The sequence below is a fragment of the Elephantulus edwardii genome, unplaced genomic scaffold (genome assembly GCF_000299155.1).
Source record: "Elephantulus edwardii isolate Elephantulus edwardi_28Jun2011 unplaced genomic scaffold, EleEdw1.0 scaffold00238, whole genome shotgun sequence".
In the NCBI taxonomy this organism is placed as follows: Eukaryota; Metazoa; Chordata; class Mammalia; order Macroscelidea; family Macroscelididae; genus Elephantulus; species Elephantulus edwardii.
In genome coordinates, this window is record NW_006399988.1 from 2,057,383 (window position 1) to 2,083,624 (window position 26,242).

Below are 26,242 nucleotides of genomic sequence, written 5' to 3' on the forward strand. Positions count from 1 at the left end.
CAAACGAAATTAAAAAAAAAAAGTGCCAAAACCTAAAAGCAGTAATATTCCCACTAGAGCTTCTAACAGTGGCAGAAACCAAATTACAGAAGGAAGATAATTCTTAAGATAAAAGACTTATAATTAGGAATGCCTACCACATGAGCCCAAAGAGGGCCTTTTTTAGTTGTACAAATGCTTGCTCACATTTAGTAGTCCATTCTAGATTATCTTCCCTCTCCTTTTTATTTAATATAAGGTTTTTGCTAACTTTATAAATCGAGGAATCTCGATCTTGCTATACCCAGTCATCCTCAAAAATTATTGGGGAAAATAGGTAGAGTTTCATACTGTTATATGCCAAAATGAATCTCAAGAAATGAACTTCAGGGAGGAAAATTTGGGCCTTTTCTTTGGACACTCTAAAAACTTCTTTATTTAAAATGTCTAAGGTGTTCTGAGTATCCTGAACTTATAGTTTGGACTACACACTAAAAGGTCATCTTTAAGATCTAGAGCTGTGAAATATGTAGAACTGACTGGCACTTTGTCTATTATAGTATTATATGGTATAGTAGAGTAATTAGTATAGTATAGTATAGTATAGTATAGTATAGTATAGTATAGTATAGTATAGTACAGTATAGTGGTATAGTATTTATTATAGTATTATAGTATTAGTATTATAGTATAAGGGTTAGGAACCACAGGATGTAGAGGCACAACTATGTCATTCATTGTTCTCATGTCCTGGGAAAGCACTTAAAATTTCTGATGGAATTTTAAAAAAACCACACAACACCCACCATCACAATAGTATCTTTCACAATCCCTAAAACACTCAGAAGAAAAAAAAATCTGTTCTGAAAGTGGCTGTGTCATGGCTTTTCTGGTTGTTGTTAAACTTTTGTGAACATAAAAGTTCACTTTTGTTAAAAAAATGTAATGAGCTGATGAGACATTCATTCTGTACATGGTTTTGCTCATGAGCCCTAGAAATGTTATGCTGTCTGAAATGGGGTAATTTTCTGACTAGATGGTTGTGAATAAAGTTGTTAATGTTGTTTAAATGATTGCTGTTGTTTTAAAATGCTAAAGAAGTTTCACTCATTGCCAAAAACATTAAAAAAAGCAAAGAAGAAAAAGTGAAGCCTACTTTATATCCAGTCCCTGGGGCATCCACTATTAATAATTTGTGTGCTATTTTCCCAGATACGTTTTTACACTGCTATAGAATACCCTATAGAATACTTCTATAGAATGTTTCTATAGAAACATTCTTCTAGGTCCTATAACCCTGGTTTGTCCACTTGCTGTACAGAGATAACTCGTGGTTGCTGTGAAGCCGACCACTATGACACTGATGAGTCAAATGTGAGAATGGTTACCCATGGTGGACAGTGTTGGTAAAGCTCCCCTATTAAAACAAGCTTGGAAGCAGGAGTGTCATCCACTTCCATTAATAGCTTGCCTCTGGAAACCCTATGAACCTGGAGAAAAGGACGAAAGTTATACAGGAGGTGTCCAGGATTTCGCTTATAGGGTCGCTATGAGTTGCCTGCAACTCACCGGCTCTTAAAAACAACAATAGAATACGAGAACACATACCTGGAACATATCAATTTTCTAAGGGGCCCTGTAATATAGTTTGTAAATGTTGGGCTGCTAACCCAGAGTTTGGCAGTTAAAACCCAAAAGTTGCTTCTCTGGAGAAATAGGAATCTGCATACTCTCCTTAAGACTGGCGACCTGAGAGCCCAAGGAAAGTCACCAGGAATTGGAATCAACATGGTAGTAGGTTTGGTTTTTCAGTATGTGAGTAGTGAGGGTGATGAAATGCCTGAGCCTTTGACTCTCAGTCAATAGGCCCTATTTGTAGCTACCACTATGAAACAGAAACTCTCCATTGGATTTTTTTTGGCTGTGATCTTTATGAAAGGAAACCTGAGTGAAATTGATGGTTAAGTGCTTGACCAGTAGCCAGAAGACTGGTATTTGAAACTCACCCAGAAAGAGGTATTTTCAAAGACAACCTTAGAGATCTGCCCTTAATGAAAACACTGCTGGCCTAGGGCTAAGCAGTTGCACTGCTAACTCAAAGGCAGGTGATTTGAATCTGTCAGCACCTTCCTGGGAGAAAGAAGGACAATGTCCTTTTGTGCAATTTATAGCCTCTGAATACTTGTTGAAGGGTCAGCTGTGAAATAGTTCCTACTCTACGACTCTTAATAATAATAATAATAATTATATTTATATATATATGGCTACTCTCTCTCTGGATGAATTACCAAATTGGTTTTCACATGACTGTATCATTTTTTATTCCTACCAGCAATGAATATGGGTTCTAATTTCTCCACATTTCCTCCAATTCTTACTATTTTCTTCTTTTTAAAATGCCCTTACTATCCTAGTGGGAGTTAAATGGTATTTCTTTATAGTTTTTGATTTCTTGTCTGTAAAGGCTAATGATATTCAGCATCTTTCCACATTTTCTACCTGCTTTTGAACTGTTCTATAGTGTTCCATTGCATTAATGTTCTGCTCTTCATCCAATCTTCCTCTTAGCTTTGGGCATTTAGGCTTTCATTGGGTTGCATCGTTGGAGCAGGTGTTCAAACCTGTTTATTTGGATGCCTGATGGAGGAGTACTTAAGTGCTGCTGTGGAAAAATAAGAATTTTACTTTTCTCACTATGACTTAGTCATGCAGACAACAGTAAGATAAGATCTCAAATCAAGGCTCCAAATTACATCATTATGGACTTTGAAATCCTTGATGAAAAGCCCAGCAGACCAACAAACAGCTTGTTAGCTTTGACCATGGCTTAGATTAGGTGCATCTTAGTCCTCAAAATTACAGCTTTGTTTTTAACATCTTAGAACTTTTGCAGAAGATTTGCCCAGTGTGACATATCATAAGATTTCTTGACCTCTGCTTCCATAGATGTTGATTGTAGATGTAAGCAAAATTGAACCCTTGATAATTTCAGTCTTTCAACTATTTATCATTAAGCTTCTGAATAATCCACTTCGGAGGATTTTTAAGTAGAAGTGTAATTCATGGTGAAAGTTGTTGTCTTTGATGTGCACAGCATATGCTTCAATCCTCTTTGCTTTTAGCAAGTAAGGTTGTGTCATCTGTCTATCTCAGGCTGTTAATTCTTGATACTAATTTTGGTATTATTTTCTTTTTCATTGGATAACAATAGTCCATATCCCTATTAGCAAATGAATATTCAAGTTTAGAACATTACACATAGAAATGATATTGTTGTTGTTGTTATGTGCCATCAAGTCATTTGCAACTCATAATGACCCTATGTACAAGAGCCCTAAACGTAGTTCTATCCTGTGCCAACCTCGCTGTCTCAAACACATTCGTTCCCACCACTCCACTCACAGAACAGATCCATCTAATCGAGGGTCTTCCTCTCCTGCGCCATCCCTCCACTCTCCCAAACATGATGTCCCTCTCCAAGGACCAGTCCTTCCTTGCAACATGCCCAAAGTATGTCAGACGAAGCTTCAGAATCCTTGACTCCAAGGAACATTCCAGCTTCACCCTCTCCAGGACAAACCTGTTTGTTCTCCTAGCAGTCCATGGTATATTCAACACTCTTCTCCACCACTGCTCAAAGGCATCAATTTTCTTTCTGTCATCCCTATTCACTGTCCAGCTCTCCAATGCATAGCACGTAATTGCAAAGACTATAGCCTGCATCAGGTGCACCTTAGTCTCCAGCCTGACGTCATTGCACTTTAGTACTCTTGAGAAGTACCTCATAGCTGACTTTCCCAATGCAATTCATCTCCTGATTTCCTGGCTGCTGTTACCAAGAGTGTTGACTGTGGAACCAAGTAAACTAAAACTGTTAACTATCTCAATCTCTTCACCATCCACACTGATGCTGCCAATTGGCCCAGTGGTGAGAATCTTTGTTTTCTTGATATTGAGCATTGCACCAAATAATTATTTACAAGAACTTTCCCTTTGCCAAGTAAAATATTTAGAAAAGATATTTTGAGATAGGTCATCCTCTCAGTTATGTGAGGGAAGAAAACAATGACTTTGGTTTTAGCTGGCTAATACATGTTTAGTGAGCTCTTGTGGTCTAGTAGATAAGGAGTTGTGCTGCTAAACCAAAGGCATGCCGTTCAAATCTACCAGCTGCTCTATAGGAGAAAAATGAACAATCTCCCTCCGTGTGATTTACTGACTCTTAAAACCTGCAAAAGACTCAGCTGTGGGATAGTTCCTATTCAATGATACTCAACAACAATACATGTTCAGGAACCATGGCAGTTCACTAGTTAAACCTTCTGTTGCTAACGAAAATATCTGTGGTTCAAATACACTAGGTATTGGTGAACGATGTGGCACGCTGCTTCTATAAAAATGACAAACTTGGGAACCCTATAGGCAGTTCTACTAGTCCTCTAGGATTGCTATGATTCAGAATTAACTTGATGGCAATGAGTCCCTGGGTGGTGGAAATGGTTCACTGAAAGTTTGGTGATTAGAGGAGTCCACCTAGAGGTAGCCTGGGAGAAAGCGTAAGGATTTAGTTCAAAATCATCAGCCCTTAAACATGGAATTGACTTCATGATATCCTTTTCTTTTATTTTAGAATACATTTCCTTTCCTTAAAAGAACCACAGCCTGCAATATGCTGTTCTATCTTCCCATGGCCTGTCCACGTGAACACAGGTTGAGGGCTGTAACCTTTGAAAGCTCTTTTGTTGGCACTTCTTCAGTGTATTTCTGAACTGACCCTTGGCCGTTTTGGGCTGCGTGAACTGTGGGTTGTTTACCATAGAATTGTCAATTAATAACATGCAGAAGGCCACTTTCCAGAGTTACCGTTGACGTTAGTCATAAGGCTTAAATGATAATCTCTTTTTCTTTAATCAGGTGTTAGGAAAATGAGTTTTCCAACTTGACTCTTTTGCACACTATCTAAAGCATTGCCCTGATTAATTTGGTTGTGTTCACCTTACAAGGAAACTGACTTCTAAACCAGTTGCAAACGGAAGCAATTCCTCAAGAGTTCTCCTGTAAGTGTGGTCTTCCCGGGCTCCAATCTTTGTATCTGTTTCTATGCTCCAGAAGTGGCAGTTACTAGTCAGCATGGTGAGTATCACAGACTTCATGGCTGTGACGGTGTTTCAGGACAGTGCAAGCAGTACCCAGCTCTGCTGCTGACTGAAAGGTAACTTCAGTTAGCATCAGTTTGAGGTATTTTGGAAGAAAGCTCTCTCAATCTACTTCCAAAAACCCAGTCCTTGAAAACCATCTGGCACAGACTTCTCTTGTGAGTCACACAGGGTGAACATGGGTTAGACTGACTTGATAGTGATTGAGGTTATGGCTATGAAGTGGCTTATCCCATTTTAAGTCTTAGAAACCATATGAAAATTTTAAAACCAATGTTAATCTTTAATTTAGATCTCCAAATATTTTAAAATACTAGCTAAGTTAACCTACCTTTTTTTTTTCTTCAGAATTTTCTTTTATTTTTTTTTTAAATTGTATTTAATGTCTGTGTGACATACTTGAGTAATTTTCTTTGTCTTGGAGCTATGAGGAAATTAAATAATTTTGGAATTCAAACCGTGAGATTTTTTTCCTAACATGATTATTTGATACATTTCTCGGCATGAGTTAAATAAGTTGTAGCTTTAGCCAATTTTCAATGAGCTTTATCATAAATTTAAAAAAAACCCAAAACCTACTATAGGCAGCTTCTCTAAGTGTTTTTGCTCCCCAAGGGACTTCGGAAGGGAAAGGGCACAGCAAATCAAAACTTATTGGGCTGCAGGGCCAACTCATTTGAATCAAACTGAAGTAAAGGAAATTACACCCAAATGAGATTTTAGACAAGTACAAACTTTGAAAACTTGTTTGGCCATTTACCTGTGATTAATAACTCTGCATTGGCTGTCTGCCCAGAAGTTACCTGCTGGACTGGTTTAGAGTTCCTCCATCAACACTGCTCGAGCGGACACTCATGAACACCAGGATGGTTGCTATCTGAGGAAGGAAACCACTGTGTGCCATCTGTGCCTCACTCACTAAATGGTCTGTCAAGAGGCCAGACTTTGTGTTGGGTGTCATACAGTCAGAAAGACGTAAAGGCCAAGTCTGAACCCAAGACTCCACAAGTATAACCTGAAATCAAGATAAAATCTAGAATGAGTATTCACACACATAATAACTGACTCTAGTTTCAGTACTGTTTGTTTGGATGACTTTGAGAAGACTGTTGGCTTAATATGCGGCTCAGCCCTCTCTCTAAAATAGGGCATTTGACATTTCTGTGAAAGCAAGATTCTCACTATTCTAGAATTATATATTCTACTTTTTTCTAACTGAAACATGATTTACATGAGTTTGCAGCTATGTGGTTCAATGATTTTCCAACTTATTTTCCACATTGGCTAAAAGCCATAGTATGAATCATTATTTATTTCTACTAGTAGGAAAAAGTATGGACTTTGGAATAAAACAATATATATTTGATTTCCAGATTTGCTACTTTATAGCTAAATTATCTATTAATATTAGTTATTTATTATAACTATAAAATAAAAATCCAATACTATAATATGTATTTAAATCAGAACTGATTCATAGCTGACCTTTCAGCAGGTTGACCAAGGAGGATAGAAGGAGAATTGATGCCTTTGAGCTGTGGTGCTGGAGAAGAGTATTGAGAATACCATGGACTGCTAGGAAAGGGTTAAACCAGGTGGCTCCTTGGAGGCAAGGATTCTGAGGCTCTGTCTAACATACTTTGGACATGTTGTGAGGAGAGACCGGTCCTTGGAGAGGGACATCATGCTTGGGAGGGTGGAGGGACAGCGCAGGAGAGGAAGGCCCTCTATGAGGTGGATTGATTCAGTGACTGGGATAATTGGGTTGGGAGTGTCAGAGACAGTGCGATTGGCACAGGGCAGAGCGGACTTTAGGTCTGTTGTACATAGGGCCACTATGAGTCGCAGGCGACTCGACGGCACATAACAACAACAACAACAACAACAAATTGCATAGAAGGAGAGATTTCCTCTTTATCCTTTGAAGCAGCTGATGAATTTGAACCACGAGCCTTTGAGTTGACAGCACAACTCTTTACAACTAGACCACTAGAACTTTTATACACACATATACATAAACTCAGTAGTATTTTACCAATATTTTTCTCCTTTCTATCTCAAGAAAATGTTAACTTTGACTTGTATATGTGGCAACCCTCGGTTTTCTGTAATACTCTATTGAAATCGCATTGCTGTGGAGTTGAAACTCGTAATTGGCCCTTTAGTGCGCTTCTGAAGCTGTAAATTGCAAAGTAGGAGATTGCCCATTTAAAAAAGCATATCTTAATGTTCTAACTATAAAAAGGCCAACTGATAGCACATGCCTATGAGCAGGATGGAAATATCCTGACTTGAGTTCTGGGGTTCCCAGATTGCTAGGCAACTGTTTCACATGTTAATATGGCTTGTAAACTAACACTAGATAAGTCAATCCCAACCTCATGGCAAATTGTATGCTGGTGTTGATCTGGCCTCCATAGAATTGACTACAATTGATTTTTCAGAATAGGTTGCCAGACCCTCTGAGTTACCTGTGGGTAGACTAGAACCACTAACCTTTCTATTAGCAGCCAATTGTTTAAAACCACTCAGAACTCTTTATATACTTTACCTTGTATAATCTTCCAACAGCCTCTTGAGCTATGTCACATAATCTTCAGGGGCACTTGAAAAAAAAAATAGTCTTAAAAGGGATAAGGGACTTGCCCAGCTAAGATCTGAAGTGACTTTTTCTCAGAGTCTCTGTTCTTTTCTGTGAACACTAATCTTAAGCTAAGAAGGGTGTCAGTGGTCCACCGAGGGAGTACTTTTGAAGTAGTGGGCCTTGACAAAACCCACTAGTTCCACTATGGACTACCTTCTAACTTTGACTACCTTCTAACATTGACCTCCAGTTGAGGTCAGAAAGAGATGCTATGCAAAGAGAATTAAAAACTCAGAGACATGGCCTGTCTTTTCTTAAAATAGGAGTGACATAATAAAGAGAAGAGAGGTACGAAAGAGCTGTCTTCCACACAATAAAGGAAATTGTGCAGAGACTGACCCAGACTGAAAAAAAAAAAGTTATTCAGAAGCTGCAACTGCTTCACAGAGTGTCAGGCTGGATGAAGCCCTTGGTCTGCTCAGTTTTGAGCAGCAACAGATACACTGTTTATGTTTAGAGAAAATTAATTTTCAATTTAGGTAGTATGTTCACAGGTGAGCTCTCTCAGCTGTCCTAGCCTAGGACCCTCACCACCTTCTTTCAGTTGCTTCTCCTTTCTTTCTTCCTTCCCTCTTCTAGTTACTTACTAAGTTCTGTAATTCATTCCTCTAAAACACTTCTTCTTTTTTCTGTGCTTGTACATGAAATTGAATTGAAGGCAGTAACCTATCCCTTTCCTTATTCAACAAATCAGGTTGCATTTTGATTCATTCTGGGAGTTCTACAATTAACGCCTTGAAAGTCCTGGAAAATTAGTAAAAACTGCAGTGACTCACTTTCTCTGTTTTCAAGGATTCTTGATAAGAGCAACAGGACATCAGAAAAAGAATCCATCTAAGAAATCAGAGTGAGCTTACACAGTTATGCTAGCAAAACTTCATCTGTATTCTTCCTTAAGGAAAAGAGGAGGTGGGACCAATGGCAGGCACACTAGAATCTTTTACTCTGAAAAGCTGTTTTGTTTAACTTATATCATTGGGCTCAGTCAAGAAGATGTTCTTGTTTCCTATGTCTCTTAATTGACTCATTTAGTCCATGCATTTAAGGGAGGGAAATGAAAAAAAAAATTTATGTATAAAGCACAAATAAAAAAATCAACTCAATTTCAACTTATTGCCATTAAATTGTAACCAACTCAGAGCTGACATCCAGGGAGTTTTTGGAGGCTGTCTATTACAGGGGGGGGGGGAGATGACTCATCTTCCTCCTATGGAGCTGCTGGGGTGGAATCAAACCTCCAGAGAGATGCTGCCTTTGGCTTAGCAGCCAAACTCCCTGCAGACTGCCACACAAAGCACACATCTAGGACAGAAACAGATTCCAACATGTGCTAAAATTTCATGTGGATGAACAAAATTCCGAAATGACTGTTTAAAACCAGACTAAAAAGACTAGTTACCATTGAGTAGATTCTATCTTCTGGCAACCTCATGTGCTATAGAGTAAAATTAAGCTCCATAATGTTTCCAAGACTGCAGTCTTTCAGAAGTAGAGTGCTGGGACTTCCAAGGAACCTCTGGTGTATTTGAACTGTTAGTAGCCAAGCACATAACTGTTTGTGCCAACTGTTGTTGTTGTTATGAGCCATTGAGTCAACCAGAACTCATAATGTGGGTCCTATGTGTAATAGCTCTGAACCCTGCCTATCCTGAGCCAGTCTCACTGACTCTGACAGTTACCATATCAATCTATCTCATCTCAGGTCTTCCTCTCTCCTGCACTGTCCCTCCATCCTTCCAAGCATGATATCCTTCTCCAAGGATTGGTCCCTCCTGGGCATGTTCCCAAAGTATGTGAGACAGAGCTTCAAAATGTTTACCTCCAAAGTTTAACCCCCTCCAAGACAGACCTATTTGTTTTCTTGGTGGTCCATGGTATGTTCAATTCTCTTCTCTAGTACCACGACTCAGAGGTATCAATTATTTTTCTCTCATCCTTAGTCATTGTATAGCTCTCTGATGTATAGCAAGTAATTGTGAAGACCATGGCCTGGATCGGGTATACCTTGGTCTCTAGACGGAGCACTCCTCAGCACTCTGGGAAGGTATCTAACAGCAGACTTCCCCAATGCAATTTGTCTTTTAATGTCCTGACTGCTGGTGCCAAGCGTGTTGAATATGGAGCTGAGCAAGCTGAAATTGTTAAAAATCTCAGTATCTTCTCCATCTAACATGTTGCTGTCAATTGTATCACCTAAGAGCTTCTAAAGGACTTTGTGGTTGTTGTTAGGTGCCATCAAGTTTGCTCTGACTCATAGTGACTTTGTGTACAACAGACAGTGTACAGCCAAATCTTGTGCCAGCCTCACAATCTCCACCAGGCTTGAGCCCATTGTTTCAGTTACTATTCTATTCTATCTGGTTGAGGGTCTTATTCTCCTTTTCTGACCCTTTACTTTTCCAAATTTGATGTTCTTTTCCCATAGAATGGCACCTCCTAATAACATTTTCAAAGTATGAGATACCATAAAAAATAAAACAAGAAGTCAACACCAATGATTAAGTCACAAAAATGCTTTGATTTAACCAAAAAAGTATTCTAGATGCCAGGTCAAAAGATGAATAACATTATTTCTTGTCTTCGGGAGGCAGAGAAAAGCTATCAAAAAATCAGCTATCCTTTGTGTTTTGTATCTTCCAAATATGTGTCATCTCTACTTTCTCCTAAATCCTGGTAATGGAAAAGGATGATAGAGTAAGAATTTATGCTTTTGAGCTGTTTTGTTGGAGAAGAACACTGAATACCCAGTGAACAAACAGGTACGTCTCAGAAAAAGTGTAGCCAGAGTGCTTTTTAGAGGCAAGGATGGAAAAGCTTCATCTCACATACTTTAGTTATGTTTTTTGGAGAGGCTATTCCTTGGAAAAGGACAATATGCTTGGAAAGGTGGAGGGTCAGAGAAAGAGGAAGATCCTCAATGAGATGAATTGACACAGTGATAAGGATGGCTCCAGATAGGACAGGGTTCAGATCTATTGTTCATAAGGCTGCTATTAAGTCATGCTCAATAACACTTGAAATAAATCCTACTAAACTTTTTATATGTTGTGTCTTCCAAATTATGTGTTGTCTTTATTTCTCCTAAGTCCTACTAACTTAATTTAGGTGTTGTAGGTTGAGGGGACTGATATTTTTGTGGTTTCCTTCTTTCTAGCTATGGAATTGCTGGTTCTACAAATGTGACTGGTGATCAAGTTAAGAAACTGGATGTTCTCTCCAATGACCTGGTTATTAACATGCTAAAGTCCTCTTTTGCCACTTGTGTTCTTGTGTCAGAAGAAGATAAAAATGCCATCATAGTTGAACCTGAGAAAAGGGTGGGTCTGTATTTCTGTTGTTATTATTTCTCTTCTTATAGCTGTACATAACTCTTCTTTTCTCCAGACTGAATTCCCAGGAATCACCCTAGATATCTCCTGAACCATATGATCATTTCTCAGATTCTACCTCAAATTTCTTATGTGTCCTGCCCACCTGAGCGCCATTAGCCATGTGTTGCCAGTTCTCCAATTGGCTCATCCCTGGTCCTGAATCTTTATTGATTTTACTGACTCCCTTCCAAAAGATTATATACTTGTATGCCTCCCTCCTCCTTGATATCTCATAGTTTTCATGGCAGAGTATCAATAAATGGGGCACATATTTCTTATCTTTCCCCCTAGATTCCCATGGTTGCCCCTTGGTATATGGCTTCTATCTGGTTATAATGTGCTTGCTTTTACAGTAAAGTCAAATCTTTTTTCTTTGCTCCAGGGTAAATATGTAGTGTGCTTTGATCCTCTTGATGGTTCTTCCAACATTGATTGTCTTGTTTCCATTGGAACAATCTTTGGCATCTACAGAAAGGTAATATATCACTCATCTGCTTTGGAATCAAAAGGTTAAACTTGAGCATGCAGGTATATATATGTGTATGTGTGTGTGTGTGTGTACACAGACATCTCTCTCTCTATCTCTATCTCTTTGTGTGTGTGTGTGTGTGTATCTGACTCTCCAATGGGTTTTCAGAGACAGTTAACCACATAGGAGAAGACTGCCCATCTTTCTTGCATGGAGCAGCTGATGCATTTGAATTATGTATCATTGAATTGCCAGCCAATGCAACTCCTTACCACTAGAAAATGGTAGATAGATAGAGATATATCAACAACCTACATTATGCAGATGACACAACTTTCCTTGCTGAAACTGAAGAAGACCTGAAGTGCTTGCTGTAGAAGGTCAAAGACTAGTTTTCAATATTATTTGAAGCTCAACATCAAAAAGAAAAAAATTCTCACCACTGGGACAACTACAGCATCATGATATATGGAGAAGAGATTGAGATTATTAACAATTATAGCTTGCTTAGCTCCACAATCAACACTTTTAACATCAGCAGTCAGGAAATCAAAAGACAAATTGCACTGGGAAAATATGCTGTCAGGGACCTCTTTAGAGTGCTGAAAAACAACAAAGTAAGTCTAATTAAGACTAAGGTGCACCTAATCCAGACTATGGTCTTTGCAGTTATTTATTATGCTTCAGAGAGCTGGACAATAACTAAGGATGACAGAAGAATTGATGCTGTCAAGTTGTGGTGCTGGAGAAGAGTCTTCGAAATATTTTGTATTGACAAGAAAACAAATATGTCTGTCTTGGAGAAGGTGAAACCAAGTTTCTCCTTGGAGCTAGAATTGTTTTCTTTTTTTAATTAAATTTTATAAATTTTAATGAACATTTACGAGATTTTGGATTTCGATTCATTCATTGTTGCACTATTTTCTCTACCCTCCCCCAGTTGGTTCCTCTTCCCTCCCCCTTGGAAGTCTGTTTTAATTGTCCCATTGCCACAGTACTTGTCAAAACCAGTTCTGATTAATCTCCTTGGTCAGTGTGTCCTTTACCATTCCCTATTACTCCTCCCTGAGAGAGACTTCACCTGATTCATAAGGAAAAGGGGATGGCGTATTCTCTTAGCACTTCCTGCTGAGAAGGGACGCTGGAGGTTTCAGGATGAAGATCTTCTCTCACTACTCTAAAGGGACCCTTTGGCAATAGGAAACACGTAGACTATTGTGGAGATTGATTTTGGAATTTAGATGCACTGTTATCAATTGTGCTTAGCCATACATGTTCATATCCTTGAAGATGTATCACGAAACTGTTGCAGCCTAGAAGACACAATTTTAACTAGCTCTGTCTCACATATTTTGGGCACATGGTCAGGAAAGACCAGTCCTTGGAGAAAAACATCATGCTTGGGAGGGTGTAGGGACAGCACAGGAGAGGAAGACCCCAGATGAGATGGAATGTTTGTGAAAGTATGACAAAGTTGAGATTGTTTATACTTTAAATACTCTAAATTGAACATTGAATAATTAAAGCCTATAAACTCTAAAAGCTGGACAAAATTTGGTCTGCTTCTGATTTCAGGGACTCTGTAAGAAAAGAATTAACTCTTCTGCATTTTTAACTGGTTGGAAAAATATAATGGAAAATATATTCCATGACTAATGAAAAATTTATTTTTACTGTTCATAAATAAAATTTTCTTGGCATGCATTCATGCTCATTTGTTAATATACCAGCTTTCTCTAATTTGATGCTATGTGGACAAGACTGAATAGAAGTAATATAGACTATAAAGATCTCAGCCATAAAGCCTGAGATATGTACTGTCTTCTGTTTATGGAAAATCTGACAATCCCTTTCCAAATCATGGGAAAGTTCAGTGTGTGATCTCAGAAATCCATTCTACCTCCAGAGTCACTTCTTCCTTCTTTCTCTTGAAGTGTGTGTGTGTGTGTGTGTGTGTGTGTGTGTGTGTGTGTGTGCGCGCGCGCGCGCGCGCGTGTGTGTGTACACACCTCAGTATTTATATGTCTACATGTTTGAGAGCGTTGCTATGGGATTGATGTTCTGGGTTTGGTCTTCCTCACCTGGCCTAAGAATTAAACCAGTGAGAGAGACTAGGGATATCATCTGAGCTATAGAAGAAGCACAGTGTACAGAAATTTTAGTGACCCTTAAAAGAGTCATTTTTTATGAACAGCAAGTAGTGTTATTAGTTTTGCTGTTGTTGTTGCTGTTATGAGCCATCAAATCTATAAGCCTGTAACTTAATAGTGACCCTGTGCACATTTCCTCTGAACCCTGCCCTATTCCGAGCCAATCTCACTGTCTCCAAAACGCCTAGCCCCATAAACTCAGTTACTGTGTCATCCATCTCATCCAGGATCTTTTTCTCTATCCTTCTAAGCATGATGTCCTCCAAGGAATGGTCCCTCCTGGCAACATGCCCAAAGTATGTGAAATATAGCTTCAAAATCCTTTTCTCTAGTGAGCAAATTGGTTTCACCCTTTCCAAGACAGACTTGTTCGTTCTTTTGGCAGTCTGTGTTATGGTCAATACTCTTCTCCAGCACCACAACTCAAAGGCATCAATCTTTTTCTCTTATTCTTAGTCATTGTCCAGGTCTCTGATGCATAGCAAATAATTGAGAAGATCATGGCTTGGATTAAGCACAGCTTAGTCTCTAAACTAGACACTGTTGCTTTTCATCACTCCAGAGAGGTACCTAACAGCAAATTTTTCTAATGCAATTAGTCTTATTTTTCTTACAAAATGTATTGTTTATTTTCTCTTAACTTTATTTCCACTTTTTAAAAGACTAAAAAGACAGCTTAAGACCAGTCGGTGGTTGTTACAGACACAGTTAGTAGCCTGAGCAGTGAAGGCTGCAGGCCAGTCTTCAGATATAGGTTGAGGGCTCCAGTCTTCAGTAGGGATCGGCTGAATAGGCACAGAGGGCACCTGCATGCCTTTGGACCAGTCTGCAACCTCAGGGTGGGTAGCAGTAAATTCAGGAGCAGAGGCCATCTATTTTCCCTGAAATTCCTCCTTGGTCACAGCCTTTTTAGAAGCAGCCTGATCTTCCTTTGCAATCTCTTATGGATCTCTGAAGAAGTACAGATTAGGCATGACCTCCCATGGGTGTTCCCAGTAGAATGTGCCACATAAACACAGGACTTCCTGGGCTAGCATCCACCACATCAGACGTACACTGTGAGCTCCCTTGTTGCGTAGGGTAGCAATGTTTCTGTAGCACAGAGGAGAATCTGGGTTACACAGGGCAATGGTGGACAAATTAATGTAAGACCTTTCTGTCAGAGACTGGTGGTCAGCCTTGGGATCAGTAATAACTAGAAGAGGAGACTCCTGGAAGGCTGCCTGCATCTGGTTAGTGAAGGTTCCAGGAGTGAAGTGCCAGACAATAGGAATAGTTACAGTGGCAGCAAACTTCAGCACAGCTCTCTGGCCAGTATTTCTGGAGGATATGACACTGACATCAGTTGGATTTTCAATTGCAACAATGGCTCAAGCAGTGAAGAGATGCTTATGCTAGGTCCTCTTCAGTGTTATGATGTAGATGCTATCACTTTTCCTTTTGTAGATGCACTACTTCATTTGTAAGTCAAGGTTAGTGCTGCCCAAATGTATTCCTGCTGCAAACAATTTGAGGACACCCTCTCCTTCATCTGCAGGACACCAAGGGCAGACACTGTGGACGTTTTCCCTTTAAGGTTACAGTGGGAACCAGGACAATGCTGCCACATGGACCTTGCTGTGGGTAGCAAAGTGCAATTTATCTTTTGATTTTCTATCACTCAAACATAGGCACCAACCAGAGCCACACAGGAGGAAACAGATTATTTTTAACAACTTTTACAGTTGGAAATGGGTTGAGCATGCAACGAGGATTCATTAGTAATGGTAAGTGACTGAAATTCAAAACTTGGGAGCAGGGAAGAAGGATAAGTTGTCAGAAAACATGGACTTGCCTAATCCACAACATAAACAGTCTTCCAAGCATCCTGAAAAACCTACAACCAGGAGAGGATAAAATAGATGAATGAGACCTTCTAAGAATCAAATCCCTATGCAGAGCCCAAAACTTCTCCGACAGGGTAAAAAGGGAGGCCAAAGAGTGGGGGGGAAATATTTGATAATGATGTGTCAGATAAGGGACTTATATCTAGAATTTATAAAATGCTCGAGCATCACAACAAGATAAAGGTAAACAACCCAGTTGAAAAATGGGCACAGGAGATGAACAGACCCTTCACCAAAGAAGAAATTCAGATGGCATACAAACACATGAAGAAATGTTCAAAGTCCCTAGCTTTAAGAGAGATTCAAATCAAAACAACTATGAGATATCATCTCACCCCAGTAAGAATAGCAAAGTTTAAAAGAACAGCAAACAACAAATGCTGGAGAAGTTGTGGAGAAACCACAACCTTTATTCACTGTTGGTAGGAGTGTAAAATGGTGCAACCACTAAGTAAGGGAGTATGGCTTTCCAAAAAGTGGGAAATAGAAATATCCTTGGACCCAGTAATTCCACTACTGGGAATATACCCTAAAGAAACCAGAACAGCCTCCCAAGCAGATATATGCACACACATGTTAATTGCAGCTTTGTTTACAATAGAAAAGAGTTGAAAACAGTCCAAGTGCCCATCAACAAATGAATGGATAGAGAAGCTCTGGAATACTATGTAGACTGAAAAGCAAAGAACTCTTGAAATATACAAGATGGGTGACCTTGGAAGCCATTATGCTGAGTGAAACATCTCAATCACTAAAGGACAAATAGTACATAATGTCACTGTTGTAAAATGGGACTGACAGCTGGGTTGGGGGGAGACTGAGAAAGATGTGATAAAAAATACATACTGCATTGAAACAGATGAAGGAGAGAACTGTTTAAAAGGGATATATGATTAGGTATTATTGGCATGACAAGAGTCCAGAATGAAAGCTGCACAGTGGAGCGAATTGGGGTGGGGGGAGAAAGTGAACTGGCGGCGGGGGGCGGGGGCAGAGGCAGGGAGGAAAGTGTGCAACAGTGAATGAATGGAAATCCAAAGTCTCTGTAAACTTTCATTAAAATAAAAAAAAAAGAAGAAGAAATGGACTTGGTAACAGAAATGAAGCTTGAGATAGAATGGTAGAATTTTTTTGTCCAGTGATTGATTTATTGCAAGTACCATTTATAAGAAACATAAATGGTGACTATACATATGGATTTCACCTGATGGTATGTATGCGGAATCAGAACAATTACATCTATGGAAAGAATCAATGGAGAAGTTCAATATCAAGTGTGAAAACTAGGCCAGGTGCTGATTGTGGAACAGACCATCAATGGTCTCATAAGCAAGTTCAAGCTGAAGCTAAAGATCAAATCCACAGGAACCAAAATTTGGCCTTGTGTCTGTCTATCCCACTCTAGATTTGAGGCCTTTAACACTTGAAGACCAGATGAGCTTTAGGAGAATATCAAGAATAACATTCATGAAGAATGATAAGTTTATAAAACAAACTGCATGGGAGTGATTGTATGAAATACAGTATGAATGAAGGAAAGTGTGAAAATTTTTGTATGCAAGCCAATATAAAATAAAAATCAAACCAAAAAAATATCATAAAATGTAAAATATTTTGTCTTCCCCTTTAACTATTTTAAGAACTAGATGAAGAAATAGAAAACATTCAAGACACAGTTTGATAGCTTGCCTGAGTCTAAGCCTCTTATTGGCTGAAACAGTGAGTTTAACTAAACTCTGGGATCTTCCCCAACTTATCTCTTCTGTTATTGAAAGAGTTACTAAGTGAGTTCCAAATCTGTGCTTCAACTTTTAAAGTGACTTATTGTACATGCTTGTTTATAAAAAAGATCTGTGGGTCACTGGGATGCCTTTTTCTTTTGTCTTAGTTGAGAGAGATAACATACCAAAATCAGTCGGAGTAACTAAAAACAGTTGCTTTCATGTTGATTCTGCCTCTGTGACTCCCTAAGTGTCAGAGTTGCACTTTACAGGATTTTCAGTGGCTGTGATCTTTCGACAAAAGCAGCTCCACCTTTCTTCTAAGGTGCCTCTGAATGGATGCGAACTTTTAAACTTTCATTTAGCAGACAAGCACCTAAACATTCGTATCATTGAGGGGATAATTTAACTAATGTGTTAGTTGCTTTAAAGATAATTCCAACCCATGAAGGCCTGCGTGTGCAGTGTACAACTGCATTAGTGGGTTTTCTTGGTTGTGATCTTTACAGAAACACACTGCCAGAATTTTCCCCCCATAGAACTCTGGGCAAATTTGAAATGATAAACTTTAAGTTAGAAACTGAGCATAAACCATTTGTTCCACATACCTAAAAATCCCAAATAATACCTATTATTATGGAGTTTGCTCCAACCCACAGAGCTGTTTAGGATGTGATAGAACAGAACAGAACTGCCTGATAGGGTTTCCAAGGCTAAGCAGGCTACCAGGTACTTCTACTATGGAGCCACTCGGGGGTTTGAGCCACCGATCTTACTCTTACAGACAATTAAATGCCCAAGAGCCAACTGAAAGGTTGGTGTTTTAATCTACCCAGTGGTTCTGTGAGAAACCTGACAATCATTCTCCCATAAAGATTACAGCCTATGGAACAGGTCTCCTTTGTCACGGGAGACCACTGAATTAAAATAACTCAAGAGCATCTAACAGCAACAGTGTTTTCCATCTCTACTCTCCACTCCACCCAGAAAATAAAAATTCTTTCAAGTTAAAAAAAGAACCCTGGACAACTGATAAAAAAAATAACTAGCTATCAACTGGGAGGATAAAATCATGCCAACTTGCAACAGCAGCTTGACTTTAAGGGCTAGTGCTGTGATAAAAGTTATCTTTATACTTCTCAATAGACCTGATGTGACACTCTCAAAAGACTGAAAGAGATGCAAGTCTGAAGTCTTTTCAATTTTCAGAACCTTATTAATTGCTTGAAACCATCCAAAAACCTATGGAGCATACTTGCTAATGTTCTGAAGTCTATAAAGGAAGCTTTCTCTGCTTTCTGCAGAGATTACTTTTAGCTAGAAGGTATCCACTTGGTGAGCCCTTTCGTGGGAACACATTGATCATTAGAATGTGACTACAGTGATCGGGCCTTACTGGAGTGATGCTGTTTCGAAACACAGGCTTCGAAAGGACTCACTGGAATTCCTTCTGCAGCTTCCCCTTCACCTCTAGTTGGAAATACTTAGGAGGACCTATTTTCCAAGAATAATACTTGACCTAGGCTGAACACTGTGACAAGGATGTGTCAAATGTGTTAATGTTTGGCTACCCAATGTGGACTGAGAGTGGGGTGGAGTTCCCCGATTAAAACAAGCATGGAAGGAGGAGTGGCATCCACTTCCCTAAGAGCTTGCCTCTGGAAAACCTATGAACCTGGAGAGAGGATGAAAGGCACCCAAGCATCAAGGACTCTCCTTCATAGGGTCGCTATGAGTCGCCTGTGACTCGATGGCACTTAACAACAACAACAACAACAATCTTTAGATAACCATCATAGTTAGAAAGTGTATCCACATATTAACTTAGAATCTGTATCCATATTTAAGGGCTCTCCAGACCTTTAGAGTTCTGTAACAGCTGGGTACTATGGACAAGGCATTGTCTGACTCTAGAGAGGGTTTGGCTGCCTTCTTGAAGGAAGTTAATCCAATGACATGATGGCCTTACCACCTTTTGCTTTCCTTTCTCCCATACCATCCCAATTCTCCAGAATTAGAGGAGTCTTTACCTAGACATCATAAGATGTCAAGGGATAAAACGAAACTCCAATTCCAATAGCAGGTGGTAGCTTCACAGTAGTATAGAAGGGAGGATTTGGGGGGCTTCTGTTTTTACCACATGCTTTGTGCCCCTTGAGTCATCCCTGAGTATCAGAATAAGCATAGAATGGGTTTTCTTGGAGGAAAGGACATTGCTGGGGTTTTGAAGAGAGAATTTATGCACCAGAAAGGAGATCAAACTGCAAAACTGATCCCGGATTCAGTAAAATTTTCTTCTTTCTTTGGAATACATGGGATAGAAATAACTTTTGCTATTATTTCATGAAGGAAAATGACATGTAAGATTGGTGAATAGATTTCAGAGAAAGGTTATTTACTCTTGCAACTCTTCCACAAGGCACCACGGAAATTTCTGGATCAGGCCTGTCTCTGGGTGACTTTTCTTGTTGGTTTTTTTCAAGAACTCATTATTCTAAGTCTCTAGTGGGAGAAGAGGAAATTTCAAGACCTTTGTGTTCCCACTGTGTCACTGACTTTGAAGAAAATTGGTGATTGTTAAAATAATACACATGCCCATTTGACAAATGTTTGTAACGGCAAAATTTGGAGTTTTGGAAGACACCTCACAGGTTTTATTCTAGGCTTAGTTTAGCTGTAACACAAACTGAACCAGACCAACTCAACCTAACCAACTAACCAACTAAATGAAAAGAATTTCTCAAATAGGGAGTGTCAGGTTGAGGGAGCGAAAAGAAAGATGGGTTTTGCGAGTTTTCATTTTAGGAGAAGATTCTTAAAGGTCAGTGTACAACTCACCTATGGAGTAGGATAAAATGCAGATTCCCAAAATGCACCTGTGGAGAATCTGACTTCACACATCTGGAGCCTGGCCCCAGAATCTGCAATTTTATTAAATATCCCAGGTTTTTCTATTGCAGATGGTCTATGGTTTAGGCTTTGCAAAGTTGTAGGAAGCACTTATTTGGGACTTTTCTGCTGTGAGGGCCTCTGTACCCACTTTAATCATCTTGTTTCCCTTCAATCCTTTCCTCATCTGTCAGTGTGTCACACTGTGTGGTGCAGTGATGCTGGAAGCAATTCATCTGATATTTTAAATGCCAGCAGGATCACCTATACAGATAGCTTCAGCAGAGCTTCCAGTCTATGAAAAGTTAGGAAAATAGTCCTGGTGATCTACTGCTGAAAATTGGACAACAAAAATGTTATAGATTACAACAGAATGTTGAATGGTATTGCACTGAGAGCTGAGCATTAGTTCACTAGGCACTGCGTACGAGCCACTAGCTGAGTCCTATGTGTAAGGGACTCGAGCACATCAATGATCATGAGGGAGTTTAGTTAGTGCACACGATTGTCATAATCTGGAGCTGACTGAAGACAGCTAACAAGAATTTATTATTAATTACTAGAATCTTTTATTATAAAGTAATGAATGAAGTGTGAGAGAAATTACCTGTTTTTGTTTATGTTTAAATTCAAGTAGACAGTAATAAAGCTGAAAGAAGTGTTTGAGAACTGTTTTTAAGACTAGAAAAGCCAGTCACATACTGTTAGCCAGCAATTCCTGAATAGGAGACCTATCTTTCAGGTGTTCCTTCTCTGCTAGCACACAGATTTTGGGTCATGTTATTTCTGCAGGCTATAGAAATCATTTCATGAGTTGACAACAGCATTTTAAAGAAAAAAATATTAGAATGCATTTCTGGTCAGGTGTATAAATCTAGTTTCAGCATTTTTTTGTCTTGTTTTCACATCTGTGTGCTTGTGTGTGTATGCTGGTAATAGCTTTCAGTATAAAGTCTCTTTCTTACTCTGGGCTCATGATTGAAAAATTTGAAACCTACTGTCTTACCTTATAATAATAAATTTCTGAGAATGTGTCAGTGATTTGGACCACACTTTTCAGTGGGGTATGTGTTGCAATTGGCAAGAGCTAATGAAATCCATTTCTTCATCAGACTAGTAGTTGTGCAGCTCTGAATTAATTTGTTTAAGTAGATGTGAAGCATGCAGGGGAAAGACGTTAATGGTCATAATAAGATAAAATTAGAGGATACTGTCAAAAGAGCCTGTTAGTTTTCTGGTTATTTTTTTTAAAGTGGTAATAGAGAAAGAAGGTAAAAGTGGAAAAAGATTGTTCTTGGAAATAAGGATCCAGATGCAGGGCATTTGGGAAGGCTGCTCTGGTAATAAAATAAAAATATTACTGATGTATAGTTGTTGTTGATTGCCTTAGAGTCAAGCACAACTCATTGGGACCCTATGAACAAAAGGCCTGAAGCCCCTCTACAACTATTGACATTTATCAAAGTTCATAGAGTTTCCAGAGGCATGTTTAGAAAGTCGATGCCACTCCTGCTTCCAAGCTTAATGTATAGAGTGAGCTCTATTGGGAAGATCTGTTTCATTAAATGCCCAGTCTCAGTTGTCCTTGAATTAATCTTGATTCATGCCAACTTGATGGATTGCAAAGTAGTACTGCACTGCATGGGGTTTTCATGGCTGTTCTTTTGGAAGCAGACCATCAGGCCTTTTGGGGGAGGGCATATCTGGGTGTGTTGGAGCTGTGTGCTTTTAGTTGGTGCACAGGGTTCATTCTTTTGTGATGTCCAGAAAATAACTTTTTTAGACGAGCACCTTGGTAGTACACTCTAATAATGGTTTAACTGGAAAAATGGTTCACAAAACACAATAAGGAAAGCATTTTCTTTCTTGCTTTAGATTTCAACAGGTGAACCATCTGAGAAAGATGCTCTGCAGCCAGGCCGGAATCTGGTGGCAGCTGGCTATGCCCTCTACGGAAGTGCCACCATGTTGGTACTCGCCATGGAGTGTGGTGTCAACTGCTTCATGCTTGACCCGGTAAGAGACACTGGGGAAAGATTAGGTTCTTTAGCTCAAGTTATGTGTAGTGAGGATGGGGTTGGAGAATGAGAATGAAGTCCACAGAGGAACAGAGTTGACAGAAGGACAACAACTTTATAAGAAGACCATAAAACACAAAAGGGAGTCATGCCCTGAGGTTAAGTCTTTAGAATAGGTATTTATCAAGTGGCTCAAATGCCCACTGAGGCCAGGCAGGCCATAGAAAAGTATGATTTGTACAGGGTATGGTCAGATACAATGATGGAGACTGTGGAGAACTGGAGAGGCCAGCAATTGTCACTATTCAGAAACATATGCCCAGTATGAGCAAGGTTTCAATGTTTCAAGAAACACAGGTTTTTATCTTTTAAGATAATATTCTAGATTTGTAAAACATTAAACATTGTACTAGTCTTAAACAAATACTTGTACACTGATGATAATTGCAACACTACTTACATAGCCAAAAGCTGGAAACAATCCAAGTGTATCAGCAGGTGACCTTAACTCCAGATATACACTATAGCTTGAGCGAACCTTGAAAATGTTATGCTGGGCAACATCAGTTAGACACAAAAAAACAACTATTGTGTGATTCTACTTACTTGAAATTCTGAAACTAAACAAATGCCTAAAGGGGGAAAAATCCATTAGTGGTTGGCAGAGGCAAGTGGGAGGGTAAGGAATTACTTGAGAAAGAGTCTGTGGTTAGAAATGGACAAATTTGGAAACAGTAGTGAAGGATGCACAACATGCTGGATGTGATTAATGTCAAATCCTACATGTAAAAAATAATTGAATGTAAATTTTTTAAAGTTGTTGTTATGTGCCATCGTGCCAATTGTGACTCATAGCAACCCTATGTACAACAGCCCTATACTCTGCTCTATCCTGTGCCAATATTATTGTCCCCAACATACCTACCCCCATTACTTCAGTCACTGAATCAATCCATCTCACCAAGATTCTTCCTCTCTTCCTCTTTCCCTCCACCCTCCCAAGGATGATATCTCTCTCCAAGGTCTGGTCTCTCCTTCCAACATGTCCAGAGTATGTCAGACGAAGCTTCAGAATCCTTGTCTCCAAGGAGCAGCCTGGTCTCACCCTCTCTAAGATGAACTTGTTTGTTCTCTTAGCCATCCATGGTATATTCAGTACTCTTCTCCAGCACCACAGCTCAAAGGCATCATCGATCTTCCCTAGTCATTTTCCAGCTTTCTGATGCAAAGCAAGTAATTGTAATGAACATGGCCTGAATCAGACACACCTTAGTCTCTACTCTGATATTGTTGCTCTTCAGTACTTTGGAGAGGTCTCTAACAGCAGACTTTCCCAATGTAATTTGTCTTTTAATTTCCTGGCTGCTGGTACTGAGAGTGTTGATTGTGCAGCCAAGAAAACTAAAGCTGTTAACAATCTCAATCTCTTCATTGTCTATCATGATGCTGCCAATTGACCCAGTGGTGAGAATCTTTGTTTTCTTGATGTTGAGCTTCAATCCCTATTGAAGGCTACTGTTCTTGACCTTCTACAGCAAGCATTTCAGTCCGTCTCAGTTTTGGCAAGCAGGGTTGCATCATCTGCATAATGCAGATTGTTGATAAGTTGTCCTCTAATCCTGATGCCACATTTCTCCATATATATATATATATATATATATATATATATGTCAACCCCCTGGATAACCTGTTCAGCATATAGATTGAAATGGTATGGAGATGGGGCACATTCGTGGTATACATCCTTCCCATTTTGAGCCATGCAGTATTTCCTTGCTCTGTTCTGAAGACTGCCTCCTAGTCCAAGTATAGGTTTCACATAAGCATAATCAAGTGTTCTGGGATTCCTATTCTTCTCAGATTCAGCCACAATTTGTTGTGATCCACACACACAGTCAAATGCCTTGATATTCCCCTTGTACTCCTTGCCTTCAGCCAAAGTCCATCTAACATTTTTTTAACACAAAAATTTTTTGATACTTATCTATAATTTCAACACAATAAAAATTTGAAACTAAAACAAACCAACACTATGATAGCTAACCAGACCACATTTGAGGGCCCCAGGGGTGGGCTAGCCCACTTGCTACCTGGGCCTTAGACTACATTTATTTCTAGACTCCACCTTGTTCAGCAAGAGGTGGTTTTCCTGAGGTGAACAGCTGACCCAGGTGCATTGCTTTTTCACAAACCCTTCAGTTAACCCTTGCTGTATTGGTAACATCGAACTTAAGGAAACAAAATAAGGATTACTCCCTAGTCCCCCTTACAGAGAAGAACTATGAAGACTCCTTAGCAGTTTTAGCTGTGGATAATTCTTTACATACATTCATTAATATGTGTAATTTTCATGCAGATAAACAACAGGTTCAACAGAGAAGACAAAATTAGAGATGGGCAGGAAGGAATTCCTTCAATATTTGGTGTAACTTTATAATTAAGACAGACTCCCAAGGAGTAGTCTTTAAAACATAAGCATGCTGTTTATGTGTTTGGTCCAGTGTTCCTAGAGGTAAAGAAGTGGTTTATATGCCCGTTTTTGTTTAGAAATGTCCTCCCATGAAATTAATGTAACTGTTTATACTGTGTAATTTGCTGATGAACTGAAGACCAGGTACAGATGGTGAACTTGGAGCTCTGGGATGAGACCCTGGGTCTGTGAGCTTCAGGGAGCGTAGAGGACAGCACAGGTTGTTTTTGTTCCATGCACACTTGCGTCATTGGACTTTCATCTTCTTGGAAGTGTGGATACTTAATAAACAAACAAAAGTAGGGAAAGTTCAGCAATTAAAACCTCCAGAAGAAGTGACCTTACCCCACCAAAAATGTGGCGGAACCAGGGCAAAGGTGAGATGTGCCCTGAAGTCGCTGACATTTTCAGACTTAATGACTGGCCAGACTCTGACCACTACAGCAGACACATTCTTAGTGACTTCTCTGCTACTATTGTGTTTTCAACTGTTCAGCAAAGAAAGTCTGTCACTTTTTGTTTCCCTGGGAGTGGGTGTCTGTATTTGCTAGTCTTATGCTCTTCTCTCATCTCTGGGGCTATTGTGCCCACGCACATACCATCCTCTGACCAACGACTGTGGCCTCATGCCAGGGAGAAGCTTAGTGCTGTCCCTTGCTGTCCTATCACACTGCCTGGGCAGGTTGAGGACTTCTGCCAGGATAACCACAGCCACTGTGTCTCCAAACCAGGTCTCCATTGTGGGCAGCGCCTGCTCTACACATGAACAGTGTATGAGAAGACTGCAGATCACAGACTTTTGAGACATTTACTTATTTTGTTGTAGTTATGTGCCATCAAGTCTCCTGTGACTCAGAACCAATATTCTTTAACCAGAGAATATTTCTAAAAAAGGAGCTGCATCATTGGTCTTTCAATGGCCACTGTTCATTTTACTCTAGATTCCCCTCCTCTCCTGACTTCCCTTCCTTCTCATTCTAGTTGCTTTCTTTCTTCCTTCACTCTCCTCTTTCCTCCCCAGGTTCTACAGCAGGAAAGAATTTTTCATGCTCCCACAGCAGCAGCAATCAGTCTTTTCTACAGACTGAGTAGCAGTATGACGTGTATTGATAGGACACCTCTCTGTTCGCACCTCTATGGTACAATGCCTCTCTCCAATTAGGCAGAGCCCAGCTACCCTTTCAACCATCATGAAACCTTTACCCACTCTTGGGTCAGAATTGTAGGACATGTGATACCACCCACCTCCACCAGCTCAAGTCTCCTTAAAAGCACCTGAGCTCCAATAACTGGCCCCGTGGTATGTTGTGGGGAGGTGCTGGACACCAGGCTTCTTAGAGAAAAACTATGTCTTGCTGAGAGACACAGTTTTAGTGCGTTCTCTGAGCAGGACACAGTTTTAAAGGTGTACATGCCAAGACATCAACCCCAGTGTTGTGTATATGCTAGAGAAACACACAAATGACAAGTTTTTGTGAAGATCAAGTTC

The 26,242-nt window shown here is 39.6% G+C and overlaps 1 protein-coding gene across 1 annotated transcript in view; it reads left to right on the plus strand.

Moving 5' to 3' along the window:
• FBP1 (fructose-1,6-bisphosphatase 1) overlaps nucleotides 1-26,242 on the plus strand; it is a 30,469-nt gene that overhangs the window by 1,180 nt on the left and 3,047 nt on the right. The window contains exons 2-4 of the mRNA XM_006898870.1: nucleotides 10,934-11,096; nucleotides 11,533-11,625; nucleotides 22,141-22,281. Of these exons, the coding sequence (XP_006898932.1) occupies nucleotides 10,934-11,096; nucleotides 11,533-11,625; nucleotides 22,141-22,281 (397 nt within the window). The remainder of the gene's footprint in view (nucleotides 1-10,933; nucleotides 11,097-11,532; nucleotides 11,626-22,140; nucleotides 22,282-26,242) is intronic.